The sequence below is a fragment of the Bidens hawaiensis genome, unplaced genomic scaffold (assembly GCF_021521415.1).
Source record: "Bidens hawaiensis isolate Kalapana, Puna unplaced genomic scaffold, B.hawaiensis_p1.1 tig00037826_1, whole genome shotgun sequence".
In the NCBI taxonomy this organism is placed as follows: domain Eukaryota; kingdom Viridiplantae; phylum Streptophyta; class Magnoliopsida; order Asterales; family Asteraceae; genus Bidens; species Bidens hawaiensis.
Window position 1 is genome coordinate 111,229 of NW_027496628.1, and position 25,238 is coordinate 136,466.

Consider the following 25,238-nt stretch of genomic DNA (forward strand, 5'->3'; position numbering starts at 1 on the left):
TTTCAGGTATTCAACTACCTCAGGAAACTCTATAGGAGTTCTATTTATGTTCAACTTTCAATAACCGTAACATATTCAAATATGACTCTATACACAAAAAATCATTGTGTTCTCGAGAACTTACTTTACATGATTTGTTAATTCAAATCGTTCAAAAACTTTCTTGTAAACTTTCAGTATCAACTGAATCACAATATTTATTGGACGCATATCAATTCTCTCTTTATATTACCAGACTTTTTAGTTATTGGAAAGTCATTGCTTCCAACATTGGAGAATGTGTCTCCTCAATCCTCATAATTAATCATGGGTCTTTGCAAAAAAATTTGTGCCATTAATTTTGCTTTATATCACTTGATGAATTTTCATAACTCATATACAAGACCCGTTTGTATCTAACACATTTTACAACTTTAGTTGTACGGACTGTTGGTCCAATAAACTTTCCGTTATTTAGAGAATTCAACTCTGCCCTGTTTGCGTATTTCCACTTTGGCCAATCATTTTTTTTATAGGCAGATTTAGAATCTTGATCCTCATCATCATTTCAAGCGCTAACTATATATATAAATAAAATTATAACGACGTCGACTTTATTTCGATTCCATATATCTTTGTAGACATGATACAATATAATTTATTGAGAGCTTTTTGTTTTCAGGTACCTAAGGTTCTTCAAGAACCATCATGTCTAATCTCTTTCAAGAGACCTTTTACTGCACCTCGACTTGACCATCTTTATTACTTGCTCCAAATTTCGAGGAAATTTTACCTTTGGAACCGATCAGTCTACCACGCTACACGCGGGCATTATACTATTATCAATATGCGTTTGTCCTTCTGGGACATTTATTAATTGGAGCATTAGCAGTTCGTATAGGTGTCTTAGCTAGACACTCTCTTTTGGTCAGTGAATCATCCGTTAATTCATTCGTTGATCTTTATTCATGAATTATCCTTTGAACTTTTAATTCATATAATTTAGTTTGAGGATCAATGATAATTCATTCCAACTAAATTTGTTTTCCAACTGCTTTAAATCCCCCCCCCCCCTAATGTTGGGAATGTTGATTCACTAAAGTGAAAACTAATGAGCCACAAGTAAATATCTCATTAATGGCTCTAAGTATTAATCATATATAATATTTAATACCGACATATATTCCCAACTTCCTTTGAGTTCTCATCTTTATGTCTTGTGGTGGATTAATTTCAGTATATAACACATACGGAAAATTAGATGAGAAATATTTGGTTACTGACAAAAAACCAATTGCAATGGGGAGGAAGTATCATAACTTGTTGGCTTGATGTGAATTAATTTAAAGACAGTAAAATCATATGTACTCAAATACAAACATGAACCTTTGCTCTCGTGATGATTACCTTTGCAACGAATTATAGACGTTGAGTAATCGTCTTTAACAAAACAATTTATGTAAGAACATAATCTGTTATGAAGTTTAACACTTATTCCAATGATCATTATTAACTTGGGAATCAAATTCATTATTATAACCGAATGTAATATACCGATCTGGAATAATATGCTTGCTATCTTATTAGCTAAGCTATAGATCATGCAAACATGAAGTTGCGATCTTGATAACCATCTGGACGATGCATCGATTTTCAAAACACTAAATGGTATCATGTTAGGATATGTGTATCCTTTTCTCAATTTCATAACATCTAGGGATTCACACCCTCCTTCAGTTGGTAAATAAATGATTTCCCTTGAGAGCAATATGCATGTATAAGTATTATGAAGAATCACTTGGTTCCTCAATATATTTCACATCATTGACTCAGTGTGGTCTAACCGGTCATGCCATTAGATAATCATGATCCATAAACTTTAGGTTTATGATCGTATATGTAGTATGCTTCTTTAATGCAAGACTATAAATATGAAAGAACATTGTATTATCGTTTCAAACGATCATGTGATTTCACTTTAGTATTTTCACATTTTGTTCTCATATATGATCAATCTCTTTGCCACATGTGGTGGTCGATCTCATTATTAGCATGATCAACATTATAATTCCGATAGTCGATCTCATTATTAATATAATAATTGTTACAAATTTTCAATTATGCCCATGATTGCAACAATCATTGCGTATTCACATTCACTTCGGGGAATGATATCAAACCAACATTGTTGATGGTTTATTCATAATTTTCTCTGACACATATACAAAACCACTTCAAACCCTTCATACGTTTTAATGATATGCTACTTCAGGGGCATATTTGAGGTTTGACAAATGAAATATGGTCTTAATCTTGCGTTTCCTCATAATTAATTTTCTTTTCACATGATATCAATAGAGAAGTAATTACATGAATGAGTCATGTATTCTTTTAATAAATTATAATTTTTAATAATGAGATTAGAGAGAATGACACTTCAGGTGTCATATTATTCTAAATAATTGAATCTTTATGATACCTAAGCATCATCGAGAGTAAAATAAAACACCAATTTATGATTAGCATTAATATAATTTGTATGTAAATAATCAGTAACATGTAGATGAAATATATATCACAAAGTTAAACCACGTAATTCACAATCTTTATTAAAATGTCATCATATTAAACAAGTTATTACAAGAACTTCATGAAATAAGATTTTTTTTAATCTCATCAAGCAAATATATATAGCGAGTCTATATATAATTATGTATTTGATTCTAACATGTATCACAAATCACATGGGTATCTAACATGCCATTTTATTATACTTTGCTTTAAAACATAAACAAATAAAATATGTAATATGAAGTGATAAATCATTAAAAGAGAACTTAAAATCTTGAATATATCTTAACATAACTCATTCAGTTTCATATTCAAACAGAAACAGAAACAGTTTACAGTGTAACTTGTTATGACAAAAATACTACGGTGTTATATATAACACAACTTATATTACGTGCATATAAACACATCTACAATTTGCACTCACTATATTGCATTGTGTATAGCAAAACAGACATGTAAAGCTTCAAAAATAACTATATTGCATTCATGATTGTAAACAGTTATATATGTTACAATACAAGATCTAACCTCACTAACCAACTATTGTATCGCCTTTACTATATTAATATATTTATTAAAATTTATAACTAAAGAAACTTTGGAGCCATAATTTTGTTAACTTCAATTTTATTTAGCATGTAAATCAATTATATAAAACATGTAAATCTAGTATATTGGCCAACTACACATTTAAAAAAAACACAAATTCTCATATCAATACAATTTGTAAGAGTCTATAATAACTAATCGAACAGTAATCTAATTTCCATAATGGCGTGTGCCTATAAGAGTTCAAAATCAATCTTAAATGATTAAATCATAGAAACTTGATAATTATGTATAAATAAATAAAATATATATGAGAAAAACCATTTGTTAAAATCATTAACTAATATAAGTAATAATACTTTCTTTCTCAAAAACATTACATCCACGTTTAGTGGGGGCTAATTTGGAAACAAATTTAATTTTTAAATATATTATTTGCATTTATCACAAATAAAGAAAATTTTACAGTAGATGATTAAATATATAAGATTCTATCAGTTGGGTTTCATATATATAGTATCATATATCGTAAAAGATAATTATCTTAACGCTATGCATATAACCACCAAACATAAACAATGATTATCAATATAATTTTAACTTTTTTTTTTTATTTTAAATAGTCCGTATAATTAAAATTGAATGTGTTGGAAAATATATGAACTGTCCAAAAGGATTTAAATCATCCAGTAAAAATATTTAGTTCCATTCTTTTAGGAAAACATGGAGAAAAGAAAAATTAATATCACTAAAAGCAATACGTTTATTTTAAAAGCAATACGTTTATTTTAGACTCAACAAAATTCTAGCATTATTATATAAGAGATCTTGTCAAATAGTTAATCTGACATTCCAGAAAGTTGAATTTCATTCTTTTAAGAAAACACAAGTAAACTAAAAGAAAATTGCATGGCACGATCAACAAATTTATTAACAGTTAGCACTATCGAAAATTTGTATTTTATATATTGCTATATAATTATTATGACATGATTGATTATCTTTCTGAATTAATTATAAAATATAACAGGTTAATTTTTAAGCATATTTGAAATAACTATAAATCTCGGTTAAATCCAGAACTGTATGGATTGCAAATGGATTGTTTTAAAAGATTTAAGAAAATAACAAAACTAATCTCAAACATAACCCAAAACCATAATGGATTAAGTTGGAAGAAAAAAAAAACAAAAGTAAATAATGTGACATACCTTATAACGATTCAACTCCAAAAGCACTTCGTGCTGATAATGTGTTGTGAAACAAACCTAATAGCTAAACATGTGAGAAAGAGATGTAGGGAGAAAGATGAAGATTTCATTAATATGGTGTGTCTTACAATAAGATACAATGATATGTATATATAGGAAAAGATAACTTGGAGAATAAGCCTAATCTATATTAGGTATTGATAACCATAATAATATATATTTATAACAGTTAGAAACCGTATTCTAAAAAAAGAAATTGTTTATGATATGACTGAATTTCAACACTGTCCGATGGAATTTTTGGATATTTAAAATCGCACCACGTATCAACGTATTAATGGATCCGACGGATTATCTTAAAAAACCATCAGATCCGACGGAATTTTAGCGGGTCCAACGGAATTCTTCATCTTCTACCTCTAAAACCCTAAACCTCCATAACTGACCTCAATCTCCATCGTTCTTATTTCTCCACAAAATCAAGCAAATCAATAGTGCAAATCGATTAGTTTTCGGGGAGAACACAATCACAGTGTTCAATTTCACTCTATAACTCAAAATCAAAAACACCCGATATGAAAGATCTAGGGTTCTTCGGGCAAATTAAACAGTCGGATCCGACAAAAGCATGAATTATATCGTCAGATCCAACTGTTTATTATTACGTCGGTTTGTTTCATTAATCCGTCGGACAATAACGGAATAGTATGCTTCGTGGCACGTCCTGATGGGGTCACTAATCCGTCGGATCAGAAAAGGTTTCCGTCAGGTCCGACGGGATTTTCAGGCTAGTTTTGGTTTTTGTTTGATCTTGAGCTATGTATGGAAAATCATAGTCAAAATAATGTATCCTAAAGTTTATAGTACAACTTTTCTCAATCTTATAATTAATAAGAGTCACAAAGTTTGATTAAAAATAAAAGCTTGGTTGTACATTGTGATTGAAATTTGCTTGTTCTGGATTCAATTTCACATGAAGAGTGGATGAGACGTCGCCTTCGACGTGGTGGTGGTTTAAATTTGTTCTATTATTAATATTAAACTTTTTAGTATACTCAAATAAACAGAATGTTGTAAACGCTTATTACTTGTGTTCAAAGTTCAAACAAGATGTTATTTATGCAAGTTTTAAAGTTCTCTGTTTAATATTATTGCATATGAGTTTCTGTATGTTTGTTAAATTTGTAAAATACTGGCACCATTTTTTATTCTACTGAAACTTAAAATACAGTAAGCCAAGGAAAATGCATCAAATTAACCAAAATCATTGATATATTTTTTTATTTTTGAATAATCAACTTATAAAACAAACATTTTAAGTAACCAACGTCAAATCAATTTCTATTGTTAGTTGTACAATGTTAACTTCAATACCTAAAGATGTCATCTTTCACTTAGATCTTTTCTAACTCATTTATCTTTAGTGTTCAAATAAAAAGGTTTACTTATCATCTTAGACTACTTTAATTTAATTAAATTTGTTGAATAAAGAAAACATAATACTAATTAAAATATAAGTGTATGATACGGATGATTTGAGATAACTAATATTTAATATAATGTTAAGTTAAAAAGTTTTTTTTATAGAAACATGAACACTTGAATACTAAGGAAATAGAACCTTTTTATTCAAATAAGGAAAAATTTGTTAGTGTTTTCTTCAATTTGGTTTATCCTCCAAAACTATGTACTACAATATAATCTGAATAAAACTATAAATAACTTATCAGATACTCTTATTGTTCGATATCAGTTTATAAAACTATAAAATGGATCACTATTAGGTGTCTTCGGGTACCCCTCACCAGTACAAAAGATGAAGAATTAGATTGCAATAGTGGAAAGAAGAGGAGAGAGAAATGTGTGTGGGTACATCACCACCACCTATGTGGGTACCCACTGAAAGATGAAGAATTAGATTGCAACTCGTGAAAAGAAGAGGAGAGAAAGATGCTTGTGTGTGGAGAGGACTGAGGAGTGAGAGAGATGTGGGTTCTGCTGGGTATTTGGGGAATTGCAGGTAGGCGCCAGTGTTTATGGTTTGCGGGTTCTATCGGGTCCAAAGGGATGGGTGAGTTGTCGCCTGTTGATTCCCCCCTGTCATAAAAGTTGAATTTAATTTATTGAAACCAAGAAACAAGAACTATAAGTCTTGAATGATTACAACCAGAACCACCGTTAGCAGAACTGCTATACGAACAAGAAATACAAAACCAACTATTGAAAAGAAGAAGCGATATATGATGTGTATTTTAACAATGAAGACAACATCTTCTTATAGGGAGGCGACGACCTAATTGTACAAGGAAAGAGCAGACCGTTGACGCGGTATTCCAAAGATAGATTCGAAGAATCTGGTGTTTCCAAAGCAGGTAAAAGACGCTCCTTTCCAAACAGATACAAGAAAACTCTTATGCAGCTCCAGCCCATTAGCCATCCGGCCCATTAGTGAGATCCATATCAGGTAATATCACCTCAATAATCAAAACATAAGATGTTATTAGAAAGATTATAGAATTGAAGGTAAAATAAAATAACTAATACTAATTTTAACACCCCTCCCAATTCTATAATCTAAACATATCATGTAGACTAAGAGACTTACACAACAACTCATGCTGAGTAATAGGCAACCCTTTAGTCAGTATATCAGCTAATTGATTCTCAGACTTGACACCAACGGTTTTGACAACACCTTTAGCTATCTTCTCCCGAAGATAAAAAAGGTCGACTTCGAAATGCTTGGTTCGTTCATGGAACACAGGGTTAGCAGCAATCGATATTGCTGCATCATTGTCACAACAAATCTCAACTGGAAGTTTCACACTCACACCCAACTCACCTAGAACATTTTTCAACCAAATTATTTCTCCCAATACAGAGCACATCGCCCTATATTCAGCCTCAGCAGACGGCCTGGAAACGGTATCTTGTTTTTTACCTTTCCAGGAAATCAATGAACTTCCCAAGAAAACACAATAGCCTGTCACAGACTTTCTAGTTTCCAAACACTTTCCCCAATCAGAGTCAGCAAAGGCTTTTAGCTGAAAGGACCCATACTTTTTAAACATAATTCCCTTTCTAGGAGAACCTTTGAGATATTTCAAAAGTTTTAATGCAATTTGAAAATGAGCCATTTTTGGTTTATGCATAAATTGACTCAAAAAATGTACAGCATAAGCAATGTCAGGTCTAGTGTGAGATAGATATATGAGTTTACCAGTTAACCTTTGGTAGCTGGTTATGTATGTTAAAAAGGAGTTATCCTTGTTACACAAATCCATAACAACATAATGTTTATCAATTGGTACACTCGTAGGCTTACTAGCACTAAGACCAAATTCAGAGATTAGATCCATGCAAGATTTTCTCTGAGAAAGGCACACACCTTCATCAGATTGAATAACTTCTACACCCAGAAAATATTTTAATTTTCCAAGATCTTTAATAAGAAACTTGGTTTTTAATAATTGTTTTATTTTATCAATTTCAGACTTACTGTTTCCGGTAACAACTATATCATCTACATAAACAAGCAAAACAATAAACACATTTTTATCATTTAGCACGAACATAGAATGATCAAATTTACTTTGAAGGAAGCCGAATTCTAATAAAACACTAACAAGCTTTTCATTCCACATCCGTGGAGCTTGTTTTAAACCATACAAGGATTTATTCAACTTGCAAACTTTAGTTTCATTTTTAGAAAAGAAACCTTCAGGGAGAGTCATATAGACATCTTCATTTAAGTTTCCATAGGAAAGCATTATTAATATCTAATTGGTATAGAGGCCAACTGTTTTGAACAGCCATAGCAATCACAGTTCTAACTGTGACCATTTTGACCACCGGAGAAAAGGTTTCATCAAAATCTATGCATTCTCTCTGATTATAACCTTTAGCAACTAAACGAGCTTTATACCTATCAATTTCTCCAGTTGACTTATACTTAATTTTGTAAATCCAACGTGTAACATCCTAAAATTTATAATGTTGAATAAAGAAAGTTACGTTTAGTGATTTCCGCGTTATTAATTAATTAATATCGAGTAAAGAACGGATCATGGATTTAGATTAATTGAGATGGGTTAAATGAGAATGGGCTTTAGGTCCATGGGCTTTAAGGGATATAAATATCCCCTAAACCAACCTAAAACCCTAAACCCTCATTTCATTTCCATCATAATCTCTACGCACTCCAAAACACACACACACCACACACCGCCATATACAGCCGGCGGCCGAGGGAGAGAAACGAGCAAGATCCGAGAGAGAGTAAACGATTAGTTGTGATTAAACAAGTTAAACGAGATCCAAACGAGCACAAAATGTATGTTCTTGACCTTTAAAGTTTATGTTTTATTGAATGTCCTTAAGCTTAAAGATCCAAGCTTTATAGTATATACGGGATATATATACGAACGAAATGGTTAGGGAACGTTAGTGGGTGATGTCGAACCATAACAAGGGTATTAAAATCTCCAAAATGCTTGATAAAAACCAAACCTGTAGCTGAACTGGGCAACTTCGCCTGCGAACTGGGCAACTTCGCCTGCAAACTGATAACTTCGCCTGCAAACTGGTAACTTCGCCTTCAAAGCTTAACTTCGCCTTCAAAGCTTAACTTCGCCTACGGCCAAGTTCGCCTAGCTGGTAACTTCGCCTAAAGCTAAGTTCGCCTAAGGTTTAACTTCGCCTAAAGCTAAGTTCGCCTAAGGTTTAACTTCGCCTAAAGCTAAGTTCGCCTAAGGTTTAACTTCGCCTAAAGCTAAGTTCGCCTAAGGTTTAACTTCGCCTAAAGTCAAGTTCGATTAGAAAAAAATTAAAAACCTAATGGAAAATGTGTTAAGACAGTTAATGTAAATAAAATTTTTCCAAGCTGACCTGGCAGCTCGACCCCAGCCAGGGGCTCTGCCCCTTGGATCCTGCTAGGGGCTGCCGCCCCTAGACCCGGCTGCCAGGGGCGCTGCCCTCGGACCCCCGTTCGTTGTGGGTTGTATAAAGATAGAAATACAACATGAGTAGTAGTAGTTAATTGATACATGTAAATATTATACAGTTAGCCGTGCACAGCTCAAGAAGGGAATAACGATTAACGGAGAGCGTAACAGGATTCAGGTGAGTTTCTAGCCCCATTTATGTGTTATATTTTCGGGGCTGTGTGCATACTCGATGTGTTGTTAATACATTTATCCTAAGTGATAAGTGTATGCCATATGTGATATATGTGATGGATATGAATGATTGCTTGTCGGTACGCGAACGATTTTCGGATATTGCGCGTACTGTCAGGTCAAAAATAAAGGTACGAATATTATATATCGAAGATGTATGAACATTACAAATGAATACTTGTCGGGGCGTGAACGATCTTCGGATATTGCACGTATCGACAAGAGGTATGGTTGTTAAATGAATGATGTAAAGAACGCCTAGAGTGTTCTTATGCTATAATGAAATTATTGTATATGTGAAGTATGTGTATACAGGTACACGAATGGTATGTGAGTTCTACGTTCGACATAGTAAGTTAGGATGGCAAATCCCTCTAGCTTTTGCCGGACATAGACTCGGCTGGTGATGGCGTAGTTAAGGACTGCGGGCCTTATACGTAATGTAGATGATAGATGTAAACGTAGATAGGGACGGTGGGCCTTATACGTGTTACATATAATAGACGACAATGTAGTTAAGGATTGCGGGCCTTATACGTAAAGTAGATGATAGATGTAAACGTAGATAGGGACGGTGGGCCTTATACGTGTTACAGATAATAGACGACAACGTAGTTAAGGACTGCGGGCCTTATACGTAAAGTAGATGATAGATGTAAATGTAGATAGGGACGGTGGGCCTTATACGTGTTACAGATAATAGACGACAACGTAGTTAAGGACTGCGGACCTTATACGTATTATAGATAGGCATCAGCATAGGAAAGGACTGTGGACCTTATACGTGCTGTATTTGTATTGTGGTAGCATAGGGGAGGACTGCGGACCTCGTACGTGCTATGGTTTAGGTTGCAACATAGGGAAGGACTGTGGACCTTGTACGTGTTGTGGATGTAGGATGGTATAGGGAAGGACTGCGGACCTTGCACGTACCATAAATGGTGAACATAGGTAAGGACTGCGGACCTTTTACGTGTTCACGACCTTGAGTACAGGTATAGACGGCGGACTATGAACGTACTCTCGGTAGACTGAGGTTAGTGATTGTAGATATGTATGTATGTATGGTAGTAAGTATGTATGTAGAACAGAAGGGTAACTAGTTAGGTATGGATATGTATCTTCGGATATGTATGTATGTGTATGTATTGTATGGCGTCCGATTAACTAGAACTCACTCAGCGTAGCTGACTTTTAGTATGCACGCAGGTGAGTAGAATGAGACAACTAGCTTGAGCGGGCACATGGTGGGCGAATAGGAGACTGGCATTTGAAGACTCAAGATGTTTTAATGTAATTGACGTTTATTTTGAAAGACAAGAATGTTTAATTAAGGCAAGTTTTGGATTGTTGTAACGTTTCATGAAAGTTTTTATATTCCGCGAAAGTTTTAATGAACTCTGATTTGTAAGAACTGTGTTTATGAGTAAATCCGACGCTAAAGTAAGGCTACCGGGTTCGGGGCCTTACACAACGACACCCTATAGGTTTTCTATTACTTGGCAACTCAACTAGACTCCAAGTATTATTCCTATTTAAAGCTTCCATTTCTTCATTCATGGCATTAACCTAATTAACATCAGACATGGCTTCATTGAAGCTTTGTGGCTCAACAGTCTTATTTAAAATAGTTGCAAAACACAAATTATCAATTGAAAGTTTTGAGTAATTTATAACTTTTTCAAAGCCATATTTTACTTTCCCTTCAACAACAAAATCATCAAGTTTCTTAGAACAATAAATTTTCCTGGTGGACCTTCTAGTGTTTATGACGGGCCAGTTGAATCATTAATACCCTCAGGAGATGTAGACTCGTCATGTTTATTACTACCATGCCCATCCTCATGATGACCATCACTAGAACACCCCGATTGCTGATTATCAGCCCTACCAGAAGCACTAGTGTTATCAATAGGAGACTCAACATTGGTCATGGGAGACTCATCATGAGTGTCACTAGAACGCCCCGATTGCTGATTATCAGCCCTACCAGAAGCGCTAGTGTTATCAATGGGAGACTCAACATTGGCAGCAGTTTCTCTCAGCATCCCCTCTTCATCATCGGGTTTTTCATCAATAAAGTTTACTGGCTCGCTTGTATCAAAAACATCAAAAAAGTTTAAAGTATTGACTTGATTGTCAAATAAAAAATCATGATCTAAACTTTTATTTTCTTTAAAAGGAAATACACTTTCATAAAACTTGACATCTCTAGAAAACGAAATCTGTTTTTGTTCTAAACTCCAAACTTTATAACCTTTTTATTAATAGAATATCCTAAAAATACACATTTTTCAGCACGTTTTTCAAATTTGTTATTGTTATTTAAAACTGTAGAGAAACACAAGCATCTAAAAACTCTAAGATGATCTAAGGAGGGGATAAAACCAAACAATAATTCATACGGAGATTTGCCACTTAAGAACGAAGAGGGTGCCCTGTTAATTAAGTATGTAGCAGTTAAAACACAATCAGACCAAAAATTAAGAGGAACTCCACCCTGAAGAAATAAAGACTTTGCAATATTGAGAAGGTGTCTATGTTTCCTCTCAACTATTCCATTCTGTTGTGGGGTATATGGACAAGATGTTTGGTGTATGATACCATTTTCCCTTAAAAATCAAACATTTGAGAGTTAACAAACTCAGTCACATTATCACTTCTAAAATATTTAACTGTTACACCAAATAGATTTTTTACTAAATTATAAAAACTTACAATATTATAAAACACTTCACTTTTACTTTTAAGAAGATATACCAATACAGCCATGGAATAATCATCAACAATTGTGAGAAAATATTTAAAACCTTCCCTACTTGCAATTTTATAGGGACCCCACACACCAATATGCACAAGTTCACCAATACTTGATGTCTTATGATCATTTAAGGGAAAAGGCTCTCTATGTTGTTTAGCTTGATGACATATATCACAAACTAATTGATTATGGGGGTTCCTAATACCAATCTGATCCTTTAGAACATATAAGACATGGTCTGAAGGATGACCTAACCTAGAATGCCACAAATAAAAAACAACTTGACTATTAAAACACATCTTAACACTTTTAGAAGCATCACTACAAAAATAAAGACCATCAATCTGATTACCAGTCACCAGGTGTTTCTTTGTGAACAAATCCTGAAGATAGCACTTATATTCATCAAATGTGACAGATACTTTGTTATTCTTATCTAGTTTATACACAGAAAGAAGATTCACATAGTACTCAGGAACCACAAACACATCATTTAAGACAATATTATCACTTAGTTTTAAACTACCAATTTTAGTAACAGTAGCATTTGACCCATTAGGATGTTTAATTTTAATATTTAAATCAGACACATCAACTTGATTAAAAACATCTTTATCAGACATGACCATATGTTGATTGGCTCCTGAATCCACAACCCAATTAGAAAGAGGGGTTGTGGATTGATCATAACTATTGAATCCATAAACACATGTATTAAAACAATTTGCAAAAGAACAGTTGAAGTTACCTCCAATATTGTTGGAATTAGTTTCACTAGGCTTATCATTCAACAAACCAAGAAGTCTAGTGATCTGCTCAGAAGTAAGAGTTGGAGAAGAACTACTATTGTTATTAGAATCAGAACCTGATTGACTAGATGAAGCAACATTAGACACATTTTGTTTAGCAGTTTGTCTTAACCTAGACCTATTATTGGGAGGGTATCCAACAATTTCAAAGCACCTCTCAACAGTGTGGCCAAGTTTATTGCAATGTGTGCATTTTAAATTTGGATTTGGCCCTTTGTTAAACTTTCTTTTATTATAAAAAATTTGTCCAGATTTAGAAACAAAACCCACATTTTGTCCTTTAGAAGAAAAGTTGCTATTGTTATTATTTCTATGTGATTCCTCTCTAGAAACCACAGCAAAGACATTTTTAACAGTAGGAAGAGGTTCTTTAGTCAACATATTAGTTCTCACGGGTTGATAATAATCATCAAGTCCCATGAGGAAATGCATTAATTTTATCAATGTGTTAAAATCATTAAAGGTTTTAGAAGCTTGACAAGAACAAGATGGTAATTGCATAATTGCATCAAACTGTTTCCACATAGTATTGAGTTTATTATAGTACTCAGAAACTATGGACCTGTTTTGTGTCACAGAATTATTTTTTTGATACAATCCAAACACAACAGACCCATCTACTTTATCATAAGTTTCTTTAAGATCTTCCCAAACTTCATATGCAAATTTGGAATACACTTGCCCTACATATAGCTCCTCTGACACAGAGTTAAGTATCCAAGTCAAAACAACAGAGTTGCACCTTTCCCATTGACTAATGAGAATAGCATCCTCTGTTGGTTTGAAGCAAGTTCCATCAATAAAACCAGTTTTATTCCTAGATTGAAGAGCTAATCTTATAGTATTAGACCACACATTATAGTTATCAGTACCTTTAAGTTTGATATTAACAATATTAAGACCGCTCGAATCACTAGCATGCAAATATAATGGATTACTAACATCAAATTTACTAACTAATGTCTCAGAACCAGCATCACCCATTTTAATAGAGAATAAAACACACAAAATATATCACACAAATGAAGCACAAATTAAAAGAAAACTGACCCAACTAGCCAAGCAACACCAAGACCTAACGACAAAGACAAAAAAAATAATAATAAATAAATAAAGAACTGGGGAAAAGAACGATCTCACAGCGATTTGTCCACTGATGACTTGCAATAAGTCACTCTTGAAAACAGCCTGAGTAGTATGTTTGTAATCCACCACAACTTTGTTCCAATATTTGATTAGAGACAAAAAACCGTCAAAAACACAATACCCCAAATTAGGGTTCAGATCTAGAAAACCCTAATTCTTCAATCAGAGTGAAAAACCTAATTCTTTAATCAGAGAACAACTTGCGGAAGAGCGAACAATTAGAGCCTTATTGCTCTGGTACCATGTCATAAAAGTTGAATTTAATTTATTGAAACCAAGAAACAAGAACTATAAGTGTTGAATGATTACAACCAGAACCACCGTTAGCAGCACTGCTATACGAACAAGAAATACAAAACCAACTATTGAAAAGAAGAAGTGATATATGATGTGTATTTTAACAATGAAGACAACATCTTCTTATAAGGAGGCGACGACCTAATTGTACAAGGAAAGAGCAGACCGTTGACGCGGTATTCCAAAGATAGATCCGAAGAATTTAGTGTTTCCAAAGCAGGTAAAAGACGCTCCTTTCCAAACAGATACAAGAAAACTCTTATGCAGCTCCAGCCCATTAGCCATCCGGCCCATTAGTGAGATCCATATCAGGTAATATCACCTCAATAATCAAAACATAAGATATTATTAGAAAGATTATAGAATTGAAGGTAAAATAAAATAACTAATACTAATTTTAACCCCCCCCCCCCCCCCCAAGACCCTCTAGTAACATATAGTTCATCGAAGAGTATAATAATCTGATCGATGACATTCATTAATCGATGTTTTACTGTATAGTAGTGTGTTGTTAGAGTATTCTCAACCCATTCTCTAAAGTTGTTAAACCCATATAATTTAGGGCAAATTTTGAGAAAACCATCAAAATCACATCTCCAATCCATTCCCTATTATATGGATGAACATCCCATTCCATATATTTTCCATATAATTTAGCTAAAAAACACCATTCCATAAATTTATATATCATTTTTCAAAATTCTTCCACATTCTATTCCCTATTCATATCCATAAATTAATTCTTTATTATTTTTTTCTCTTTTGTCTTAATATATAGTAAATGGTGATTGGGAGATATGTGATATATTAGAGCATTCTCAACCCATTCTCATCCATATCTCTATAATTACACTAAAAAACACTGCATTTCTCTCATGTTCAATTAAATAATATTTTTTATACCTTTATTATTACAGTTTTCTCTCTCTTCTACTCACAACCAATCTAACAAATATTAAAAAATTAATAAGGGAAACAATGTTTTCCCAAATTTACAAAAAAATCACTACATTTCTCTCTCCACCCTATAATTTACACTCACAATCACTCACAACCTCACCCTATAATTTGCAAACTTCCCTCACATAATTATAGGGAATGGGATGAGAATGCTCTTATATGGTATGGATAAAAAATAAGTCCTTATATTTAAGGATTTACTTTAGTTATCATATAACTCATCCATATAATAGAGAATGGATTGGAGAGGTGATTTTGATGGATTTTTTAAAATTTACCCTAAATTATATGAGTTTGACAACTTTAGAGAATGGGTTGAGAATGCTCTTATATGGCAACTAAAGTAAAAAACCTAAATATAGGGTTTCACTTTTGATCCATAACATATAATATATCAAGTATCTTCCAATCACCATATACTATATAACAAGACAAAAGAGAAAGAAATAGTAAAATAAGAATTTATTGATATGAATAGGGAATAGAATGTGAAAGATTTTTGAAAAATGATAGATAAATTTATAAAATGGAGTTTTTTAGCTAAATTATAGAGAAACATATATGGAATGGACCGAGAATGCTCTTAAAGATTATTTATTTGTATTTCGTTGCAAACAAATCTTGTATTCGAGTTTTTTTTTATGAATAAGAACTTTAAATAAAAGTTAAATGGAGTACTCAATCATTCCTATTTTCCAATTCATTATTACCTCTAATAGATGGAAGAATAAATCGACTTGAAATTTGAAATAGTCTAGACATCAGTCAGACAGTCATATATAAATAACCCGGTGAATTGAGTTTCAGCCCATTATATATACTAATAATTAGGAGCGTAAACCAACCAACCAAAGTGAACAACGTCGTCTTAGTACATGTTCATCTGTTAAGCTTTCTTTGAAACGGTTCACGAACAACTTACCAAACGAGTTTTTTGTTTGTGTTCGCTTATTAAGGAATGAACTAAGCCGATCACAAACGAACGAACACCAAATAAACCCAAACAATGTTTTATTTAATTTGACTAACTGAAAATGGAAAGTGTCAATGGTTCGGTCTAACCTACCAAGTTTGTGTTAATGGTTTTTAAACATTCATATTCATGTATTAGTTTTACATATAAACTAGGGGCAATTTCATATAATAGCAACAAAGTTTTAAAAGTGTTTCAATTAGGTCACTCAACTTTAAAAAGTGTTCCAATTAAGTCACTTAACTTTCATATTTTATTAAATTAAATATTTTAATATGATTTTTTAGCGTTTTTCTTCTTTGTTTCACATACGAAATCTTTTTATCTTTTTTTTATGTTGACGTTGAGTGGCGACGTGGATTTTATTTTTTATTTCTGAATTTTAATATAATTAATGTATTTTTACTTTTTTTTTAAAATTTAACTATATATATTGCAAATTCCGACCCCACATCTTATCCTCTATTTCTTTCTTGATGCACAAAAAAGTAGGTAAGACTCGATTTGAAGTATTAAACAAACATAAAAAAACTAATATTAACGAATATATTATCGAATGTTCACAGACACAACTGAACGAACATGGTCTATGTTTATGTTTGTTCATTTAGTTAACCAAACGAAATTCCTTGTTCATTTATTAAACGAACGAATATAAACGAATATATTATCAAATGTTCACAAACACAACTGAACTAACATAGTCTATGTTTATGTTTGTTCATTTGGTTAACCAAACGAAATTCCTTGTTCATTTATTAAACGAACGACTATAAACGAATTTCCAGCCAAACAGTTTGTTGAACATTCGATTCATTTACAGCCCTATTGATCATAAAGAATAATACATGATTTAGATTCATCGTGTTTTCTTTTATGGAGGAAAATATTTCTTGGCAGGTCATCATATATATTTTGCTGTCGTTTAAGAAAATAGGTAAAGTATGTAAATGCTAGTCTAGTTGTGGGCTGCAAATGGGGCTTCAAAGCTTACGTGGCCCAACTTTAACACCACAGTGTCGAGGCGTTCAACATATTAACGGGTGTCAAAGGAAAAACAATGATCGGGCTCAAATGCTAAATGGTTAGGCTTTTAACATGATAATGGGGCTTTAAACTCGGTGTTTGGTGGGGCTTTAACGTGACTTGGTGCTTTAACTTAAACTTTAGAGCTCCTCCATAACAAGCCCCACCATTTTAGTATTTGAGCCCCATCATGTGTTGAAGATTTTTCTTTGTCGCCCGATAATGCCTTGAAATCCCTCCCTTACCGACCCTCTCTTACCAACTTAGCGCGATGTTCGGGCTTTAAAGCCATGCCACATCACCTTACCGACCACTGTCACCGCAACAACTAGTCTTAATGGATAATGGAGAATTTGACACCTATTAGATAAATTAACCAACAAACAAAATAAATAAATTAACCAATAAACCAAATAGCACAATACTAAACAATTTCATTGTTGATAACCATGAAACCGGGGTGAATAGAAAATCGAAAAAACCGAACCGAAACATTAACCGAAAGTTAAATTTTTTTTGTTTAGCAAAACCAAAATTTAGGTTATTTTTTGGTTTTTCATTTTTTGAAAAAACGCAAAAAACAAACCGATTAATGGTGATTAAGATATGATGACTTGGTAAACATTGAAGATGATAAATGCATATTGGGACAAAACTTTTAGTGTTTTTTGAGTAAACTTTTTAAGATTTTAAACTCTACTAGTCTATCAGCGTTGTATTCATATGGTTCCACGTAACACACACAAGGCCGGCCATGGCATATGGCAGGGTAGTCGACGGCCATAGGCCCGACTACCCGCTAGGCCCGGAATTTTTTTTTTAAATCATATGTATTTTGGATGAAAAACTATACCTATACTTAATGTTTTAACACAGTTACATAAAAACTATACCTATACTTAATGTTTTAACACAGTTACATAACAACCAAAAGGTTGTGGGTTCTAGCCTCACTTGAAACATGTTTTAGCCTATATTTATACATTATTTTTTTAAACAACCCAAATCATAACCAAGAAAGCCAATTAAAAAATTAAATTGTTTTAACCCAACAAAATACTCTTTTTTACTTTAGGCCTAAAATATTTTTCGCCTTCGGCCAAAAAAAAAATTTCAATTCTCGGAGCCGGCCCTGAACACACACCTATTTTTGTATTTTGAATTCAATATATACATAACTCTAATCCGCTCTTACAAGCTCAAAATCATCATTTTCATTTTTAATATATTTTTTTTCAATGTCACAAAAGACAGAATTGAAAAAAATGACTATAACCAAGCCAAAATAACCGATACCGAATGACATGTATATTAAAAAAACGAATGACTACGGTTTCGGTTAAACCTAATAATCAAACCGAACTACCACAAACCACACAATTTGTAAACCAATAAAAGAAATTTAATCAAATCAAATCAATATGATAACAAACTCAAATAGTAATAACACATTAGGCGCCCCAGAAACGAGATCTAACAATCAAACACTAAAAACAAATAAAAATAAACAATTACAACTTTAGACATGTAAACTAAACAGATAATAATTCACAAAACCTGCAACTTCTTCTCTCACTTATGTGCAGTCACCAATGTCTCAATAAACCTCAATCCATCAAATCTCGGCGCAAATTTCCCATCCAAACCTGCTTCCCCACCGTTTCTCCCCCTCAGTTCCTATCACCAATTATTAACTAATTGAACTCAATTGACCATTATAACCCTAAATTATGAAAAATTGGGGAAAATATGTATACCTTGAAATTGGAGGTTGAGAGTGCCGCTGTGGAGGCGGCGAGAACGGATGCGACGACGGCGGAAGAAGACGAGAGCTTCGTCATGATGACGTGATAATCGAAATCCGACGACGGTCGTCGGATCTCGATGAGTTGTGTTCGTGACGGAGAAGCAATGTAATGTAATGTAATGTAATGCTATGTATGTGGCTTTTTATATATCGGTGGTGGCTTGAGGATTTAGCTGAATTTAATAGTGGTGTGGATTCCGCACAACGTCATACATACATAGGAGGAATACGATGAATTGATGTTGTACGTGTTACTTTTCTTTTTTTACTTTATTTTAATTTTTTTATATGTAAATGGTAGCTTATCGGATTTGTTTGGTATAAGACTATCTCCAATGTTACGTATGTTTTTATGTGTCCTTAACTGTGATATCTTCTACTATGTAATATTCTTACGAAATCTTATAAAGCTAAATTTCATCTTCAACCCTACAAATATCATTAATCTTTAATTGTTATCTCATCACCCACCCATTACACACTACACACAACATTTGTATACAAGTTACATTTTTTTCTTTGGCCACATCGTCTTTAAAAGGCAACAAAAACCGAAACCCTTATGAAAAGGCTTAGTTGCTAAGAGCAAAGTTCTCCAATGGTAAATGGCTACCAAGGGCTTAATTTAACTAATTCATTGTAGTATTCTAAGATGATGAAATAGACGTAAGAATAGAATGATATGTGTTGTTTGTTTAATATGTAGGAAAAGAATAAGTAAAGTACAACCGACAAAACTACTTATGCTTCACAACAACAAAAAATTACCTAGAAAAAATTAAGGGCAATGGTGATGGTAAGGAGGACTACTACTGCCATTTGAGAACATAGAATATTGAAAAATAAGAAAATCAAACTAAGCACACCTTAGTTTTATAAATAATCGAAGTTTTATATAATTTACTATAAAACGATTACAATAAAGTGGCAGGCAAACGGGCAACAAGCTGCGCCGCAACCCCCTTTTGAACAGCAAAGCCAATCCTGCTAAAAACGAAGCTTTGAGACCTAGAAGCTGAAGAGGTTCCGTGTATGACGCGCTGAACCCTACTCAAAAATTTCACAGCCTCTGGAGCCAGAAAACCAAATGTATCAAAGGCAAATGGTAGAAAGACATGTTGATTATCTAAACAAGCTTTCTCGTGTTTAACAACTTTGCCCGATTCAGCCTTCAACGCAGCTTGACCCACAACAAACCCACGGTCCCTGAGCCCAACAAGAGGAGACACTCCTGTAAGATCCACACAGGCGTGTTTCCCCCCTGCCCACCCGAACACAAGAATATCAGTTGGTCAATTGGAATTTATTTTCTCAATTTTGAATTTTGTTTATTTGAAGTACGTATAGAAAACAATGACGCGTGAATGTTGTCGTTCTAAAAGAAAATGAATGTGAATGTCAGAAATGTTTGGTTTTGTATGCATGTGTATCGGTTTATTCCAAATTAAATTGATTATTATATAAAATAAAATGCTGCTTTTTTTTCAAAATCCATCTACTTGCTTGATGCTCGTTTTCTTAAATTGCACAATGATAGAATAACGAATCCAGTTGTAAAACATGAGAATATGTTCAATGTCCGGTTAAACCGGTTTTAAAACCGTTTAAATTAAAAAATAAAATAAAAGTTAGACCGAACAAAATCGAAATCGTTTAAAATCAAACTAGAAAAACAGAAATTGGGGATCAAGGTGTCATTTTAGTTAAATAGTTTCACATTTTATAATGATGGTTGAATTCCTTTATACAATGGAGTATTAGAGAATGAATTCAATTCATTTACCAACAAACATACAGAATTGAGGTTTGTCAAAAGCATTTGAAGTTAGAAGAATGGAATTGTTATGTATTTGAGCGACAAAACAATCATTAATGATTGAATTCTATTATCATTGTCAGCGTTGTCGACGATCTCGTTATTGGCGTCTTCAACCCCGCCGCCTACTGGTCTTCATCACCACCCCACCCCTCCACCTCCCAGTTGCCACAATGATCATTAGTTGTTGTTGCCACTAGTATCATCACCATCGACAAAATGATAGAGGCGGGGGTGGTGATGACTAATGATTGCATTATTGCTGGAATGTTGGCCGCGTCGACTAAAATAGTGGCCATAGATAGCTGGCGGTGAATATACAAGACCAACCAGATACTGGAAAACATGAAAAAACAAGATTTGGAAAATCAACTGACTTCGGAGTTTTTCAAGTCGAGTTTCATATTCAATCGGTTCAACCTAAGGTATACATAACTTTGTATATACATAATTGTGTTCCCCTCTAAGTGATTAAGGGACTGTTTGGCAATTTGGTGATGTTTCATTAGTCGGTGAAGTCATCTCAAACTTGTACTATTTTGACACTCACATTACATAATTACACAGGCATGTCATCGTCACATCTTCCGGCCACATCAAACTCACTCGGCCTAGCATCGGAAGCCAACACCCAACCACATGTAAGAATAAATATATGTATTTATATATTTATATATGTGTTAGGGCACGAAAATTTGACACTGTGGATACGTTATCCTGGCATATGTTCTTTGATCAGTAATCCTTAGTCAGATCCTGTCAGGATCAAGGATCCTCAGTATTTATTATTTACTAACGATTGTTTCTCATGTGTAGTCTTATATTTGATATATATAACGGCTCCAAGACTTATTCCACCGGATATCTCGCTATTGGACTTGTCAAACACGTTGTCAAATGGCTATAACACGTTTAGTGGGAGAAGTGGCAGATTTATAGGACTTCTTGTTGAGTCACAAATTGCTGAGTACTAAGGACTGAAGACGTGCTTGGATCAATTGTCCTCATAAAGAATTCTCTATCTGAAGTCTGGATCCAAGATCCTTAGTCAATGTAACTATTAATGGATGATTTTCGTATGAAGACTGATGTTTAAATAACAACAACGGTTCCTGGACTTAGTCTACCACTTATTTCGTCATTAAACGTCTATTAGCACGCGGTCAAAGAGCACGATGAAGAAGAGTGGAAGACTAGCGAGTTTATAGGACTTGTTTGTTAGTTATTTTTCTTTATATACATTGAGATATGATCGATTAGATATCATTATCACTTGTACTCTCACACACTTAGAGCAGAAATTACAATTCTCTCTATACACGTTAGCAATTATTGTAATATCGATCTAATCTTGATGTGTTGAATAACACACTTATATTTCCTTACAATTTTATAATGTTTTAATGATTTAATATCAAATTTATGTAAGTTTAGGGGGTTAAGTGCAAAGTTTTACAAAGTTGAAATGTTTTGTGTAGGTTATGGAAAGATGTGGAAAAAAAAGCAAGAAAAAGAGAACTTGGAGGGTTTAAGTGTCAAAGTTTAATCAAGGCCCGACCCAAACCCACTTCTTAAAAGCCTTTTATGTTATTATATTTAATTAATATCAAGAGTTTCCAGCCATTAACCAAGCCTTAATCCCGAAATTAAAAACCCTAACCCCATCTACCAGATTCCGATCGGAATCTGCAGCCGCAAGAAGAAGAAAGAAAAAAAAAGGAAGAGGCGGCGGCTTGGAGGCTGTTGGCGGCTGAGGAAGAAGAAGGAGACTAGGGGCAGCAGCTAGGGGCTTCAAACAATCATAAATCTCAACCATACTCTTAAGTAAAACACTCATAAACTTTAGTTATTGTCAAGAACCCTAACTTTGATTGATTTGGTCTTTTGTTTTACATTGTTTTGCAATTGATTGATAGTTTGACTTATAATTGATTGTGTTTGGATCTTGAATGAGTTTTATAATGTTTATGATGATGTTTATGGTGTTTTTCTTGAGTATACATAGCTGTCCAAAAGTGATGAGTAGCTAAACTTGTTTGTTCTACCTAGGATAGATGATTGTTGAGTAGTTTTAACTTGTTTAATGGATTGTTAATGTTCAAGACTTAAATTATTGATGTAAAGTTTAACTAAACCATGAATCGGTTTTGATTTGTTATTACTTATAATCCTCTTGCATTAGTTAATTGAATCGGTTTTGATTAATTGATTGCTTGTTAAACTCTTTACTTGGTGTTTTGGGTTTATTTGCGGGAAGTACAACCGTAGGGATAAGTGGGTAATATATCATCTAAAATCAGTTAAAATACACCTTCTTTGAGACCGAGAGGTGATAAGAAGTAATATTGTCTCATTGCTTTTACTTGTTAGAATTAAGACTGCGCGAGAGCGGGTTTTTGTCTTGTCAAGTTTGAGTGTTTATGTGCAATTAGTTGGTTTAATTTGGGTTAAGTTAAATTGTTCCTCTATCCTTGGTTGCGTAGTATTCGTCTCCATTAGGATAGTGTGTCGAGGAGACCGAGAGGAGAGTCGATATTTGAACACGTTAATAATTGTTTTTCCGGTTTGTTCTTTAAAAATCAACTAAAATAAGTTAAAGTTTGTTAGAGAGACTGAGAGGTAATTTGACTTTCTTAAACAAGTTTTGGTTGTGTCATCTTTTATAACCGGTGTCTTGAATATTTTCAATCCGTTGTCTTGTTATTTCTGTCAACATGATTCATTCCTAGGTAGACGTTTTTACATATTGAATTTAAATCAAAGTTTTCTAAAAGTGTTTTGTCAAACGTTTTCGTTTAGTTAAATTAATTTAAGTAGTTAAATAAAATCTTAAAAATTAAATAAATATTATTTTGGTAAGTCTTGGTTAGAGTTTTCTTAATCATAAACGTTTTCACGTGTCTTTGAGTTCGACATCCGGACTTCCTTGATGCTATACTATTTATGATCGGTACACTTGCCGGTTTTGTGTGGTTTCTATAGGATTTTCGTTTTTATAAATTTAAAGCTTAATTGTGATTCGTTCTTTATTTATATTATACATTTTCACACATCAAATCTCCACAACCTTTGTAACCCTTTTTTGATATTAATAAATTGGTGATCGACGAGTTGTCATCACCCGGGGTTTTTTTCCTTTGATCTAAACAAGATCAAGGGGTTTTTCCTCGCAGCAAATCTCGGTGTTCATCCCAATTTCGTTCATATATTCATTGTTATTGTTTTAGCACTAGACCTCACTTTACGGATTTGGATACATTATCCTTAGCAGATTTTTATCCAAAACAATTTAGCGCCCACCGTGGGGCCATTGGTGCTATAATCCATATTACTCCTTTTAATTTTCGATTTTTTCATACCCATATCACTATCAATGGCCTCTCAATCAACCTCTGCTTCATCAACCATGTCGTCATCGGTTCCTCTCTCATCAAGGACTTTGCCACCGATGCCTCCGCCAATCACGGGAGCACAACGGCCTGCTGCTGCTGGAAGCAAGACGCAACTACCAGTCTTCCAGAGCTCTAAAACCGTTGCTGCTGCGCCGGTGGTTAATACTAACAATGATGTTTCATCTATGTTTTCGCAGGTTAAAGCATACATGGAGCAGCAGAACAAGACTAACCAGAGGATCCTTCGTGAGATAGAAGATCTCAAGAAGACTAAGAGGCCAGCGGAGGATCACACTCCTCTGATGCCCAGGATGCTGGATTTCACCAGTCCAGGATCTATGGCTCAGTTCTCGCAAGGATCATCTATCCTTCAACAGGGGTCCATGGGTCCACAGGCTCAAGGGTCCTCACTGTTTCAGTCATGATCATCTATCCTTCAACAGGGGTCCATGGGTCCACAGGCTCAAGGATCCTCAATGTTTCAGGCAGGATCATCTATCCTTCAACAAGGGTCCTCTGGGTTATATCTTCAAGGATCCTATAATTCCCAACCTCAAGGATCCTTCTATCAGAATCAAGGATCCTCAGGAGTCCAACATCAACGATCCTCCGAAGTCCATGAAGGAGATTTCATTCCCATGCAGACTATCGCGTCGGGTGGTCAAACTCCTATCGCTTACTCTTCTTATCCCAGATACTCATCCGAGATGCCAACCTTCGCCCAGCAAAGAGGTAACTTGTATGATCCTTTATCCTTAGAT

General features: G+C 33.8%; 1 protein-coding gene across 1 annotated transcript; it reads right to left on the reverse strand.

Annotated features, from left to right (window-relative positions):
- Window positions 1-11,256: 11,256 nt before the first annotated feature.
- On the reverse strand, window positions 11,257-14,044 carry LOC143589824 (uncharacterized). The gene is made up of 2 exons (XM_077070474.1): window positions 12,604-14,044; window positions 11,257-11,621 (listed from the first exon to the last, which is right to left on the reverse strand). The coding sequence occupies exons 1-2, from the start codon at window positions 14,042-14,044 to the stop codon at window positions 11,257-11,259; spliced, it is 1,806 nt and encodes a 601-aa protein (XP_076926589.1).
- Between the last annotated feature and the right edge of the window lie 11,194 nt (window positions 14,045-25,238).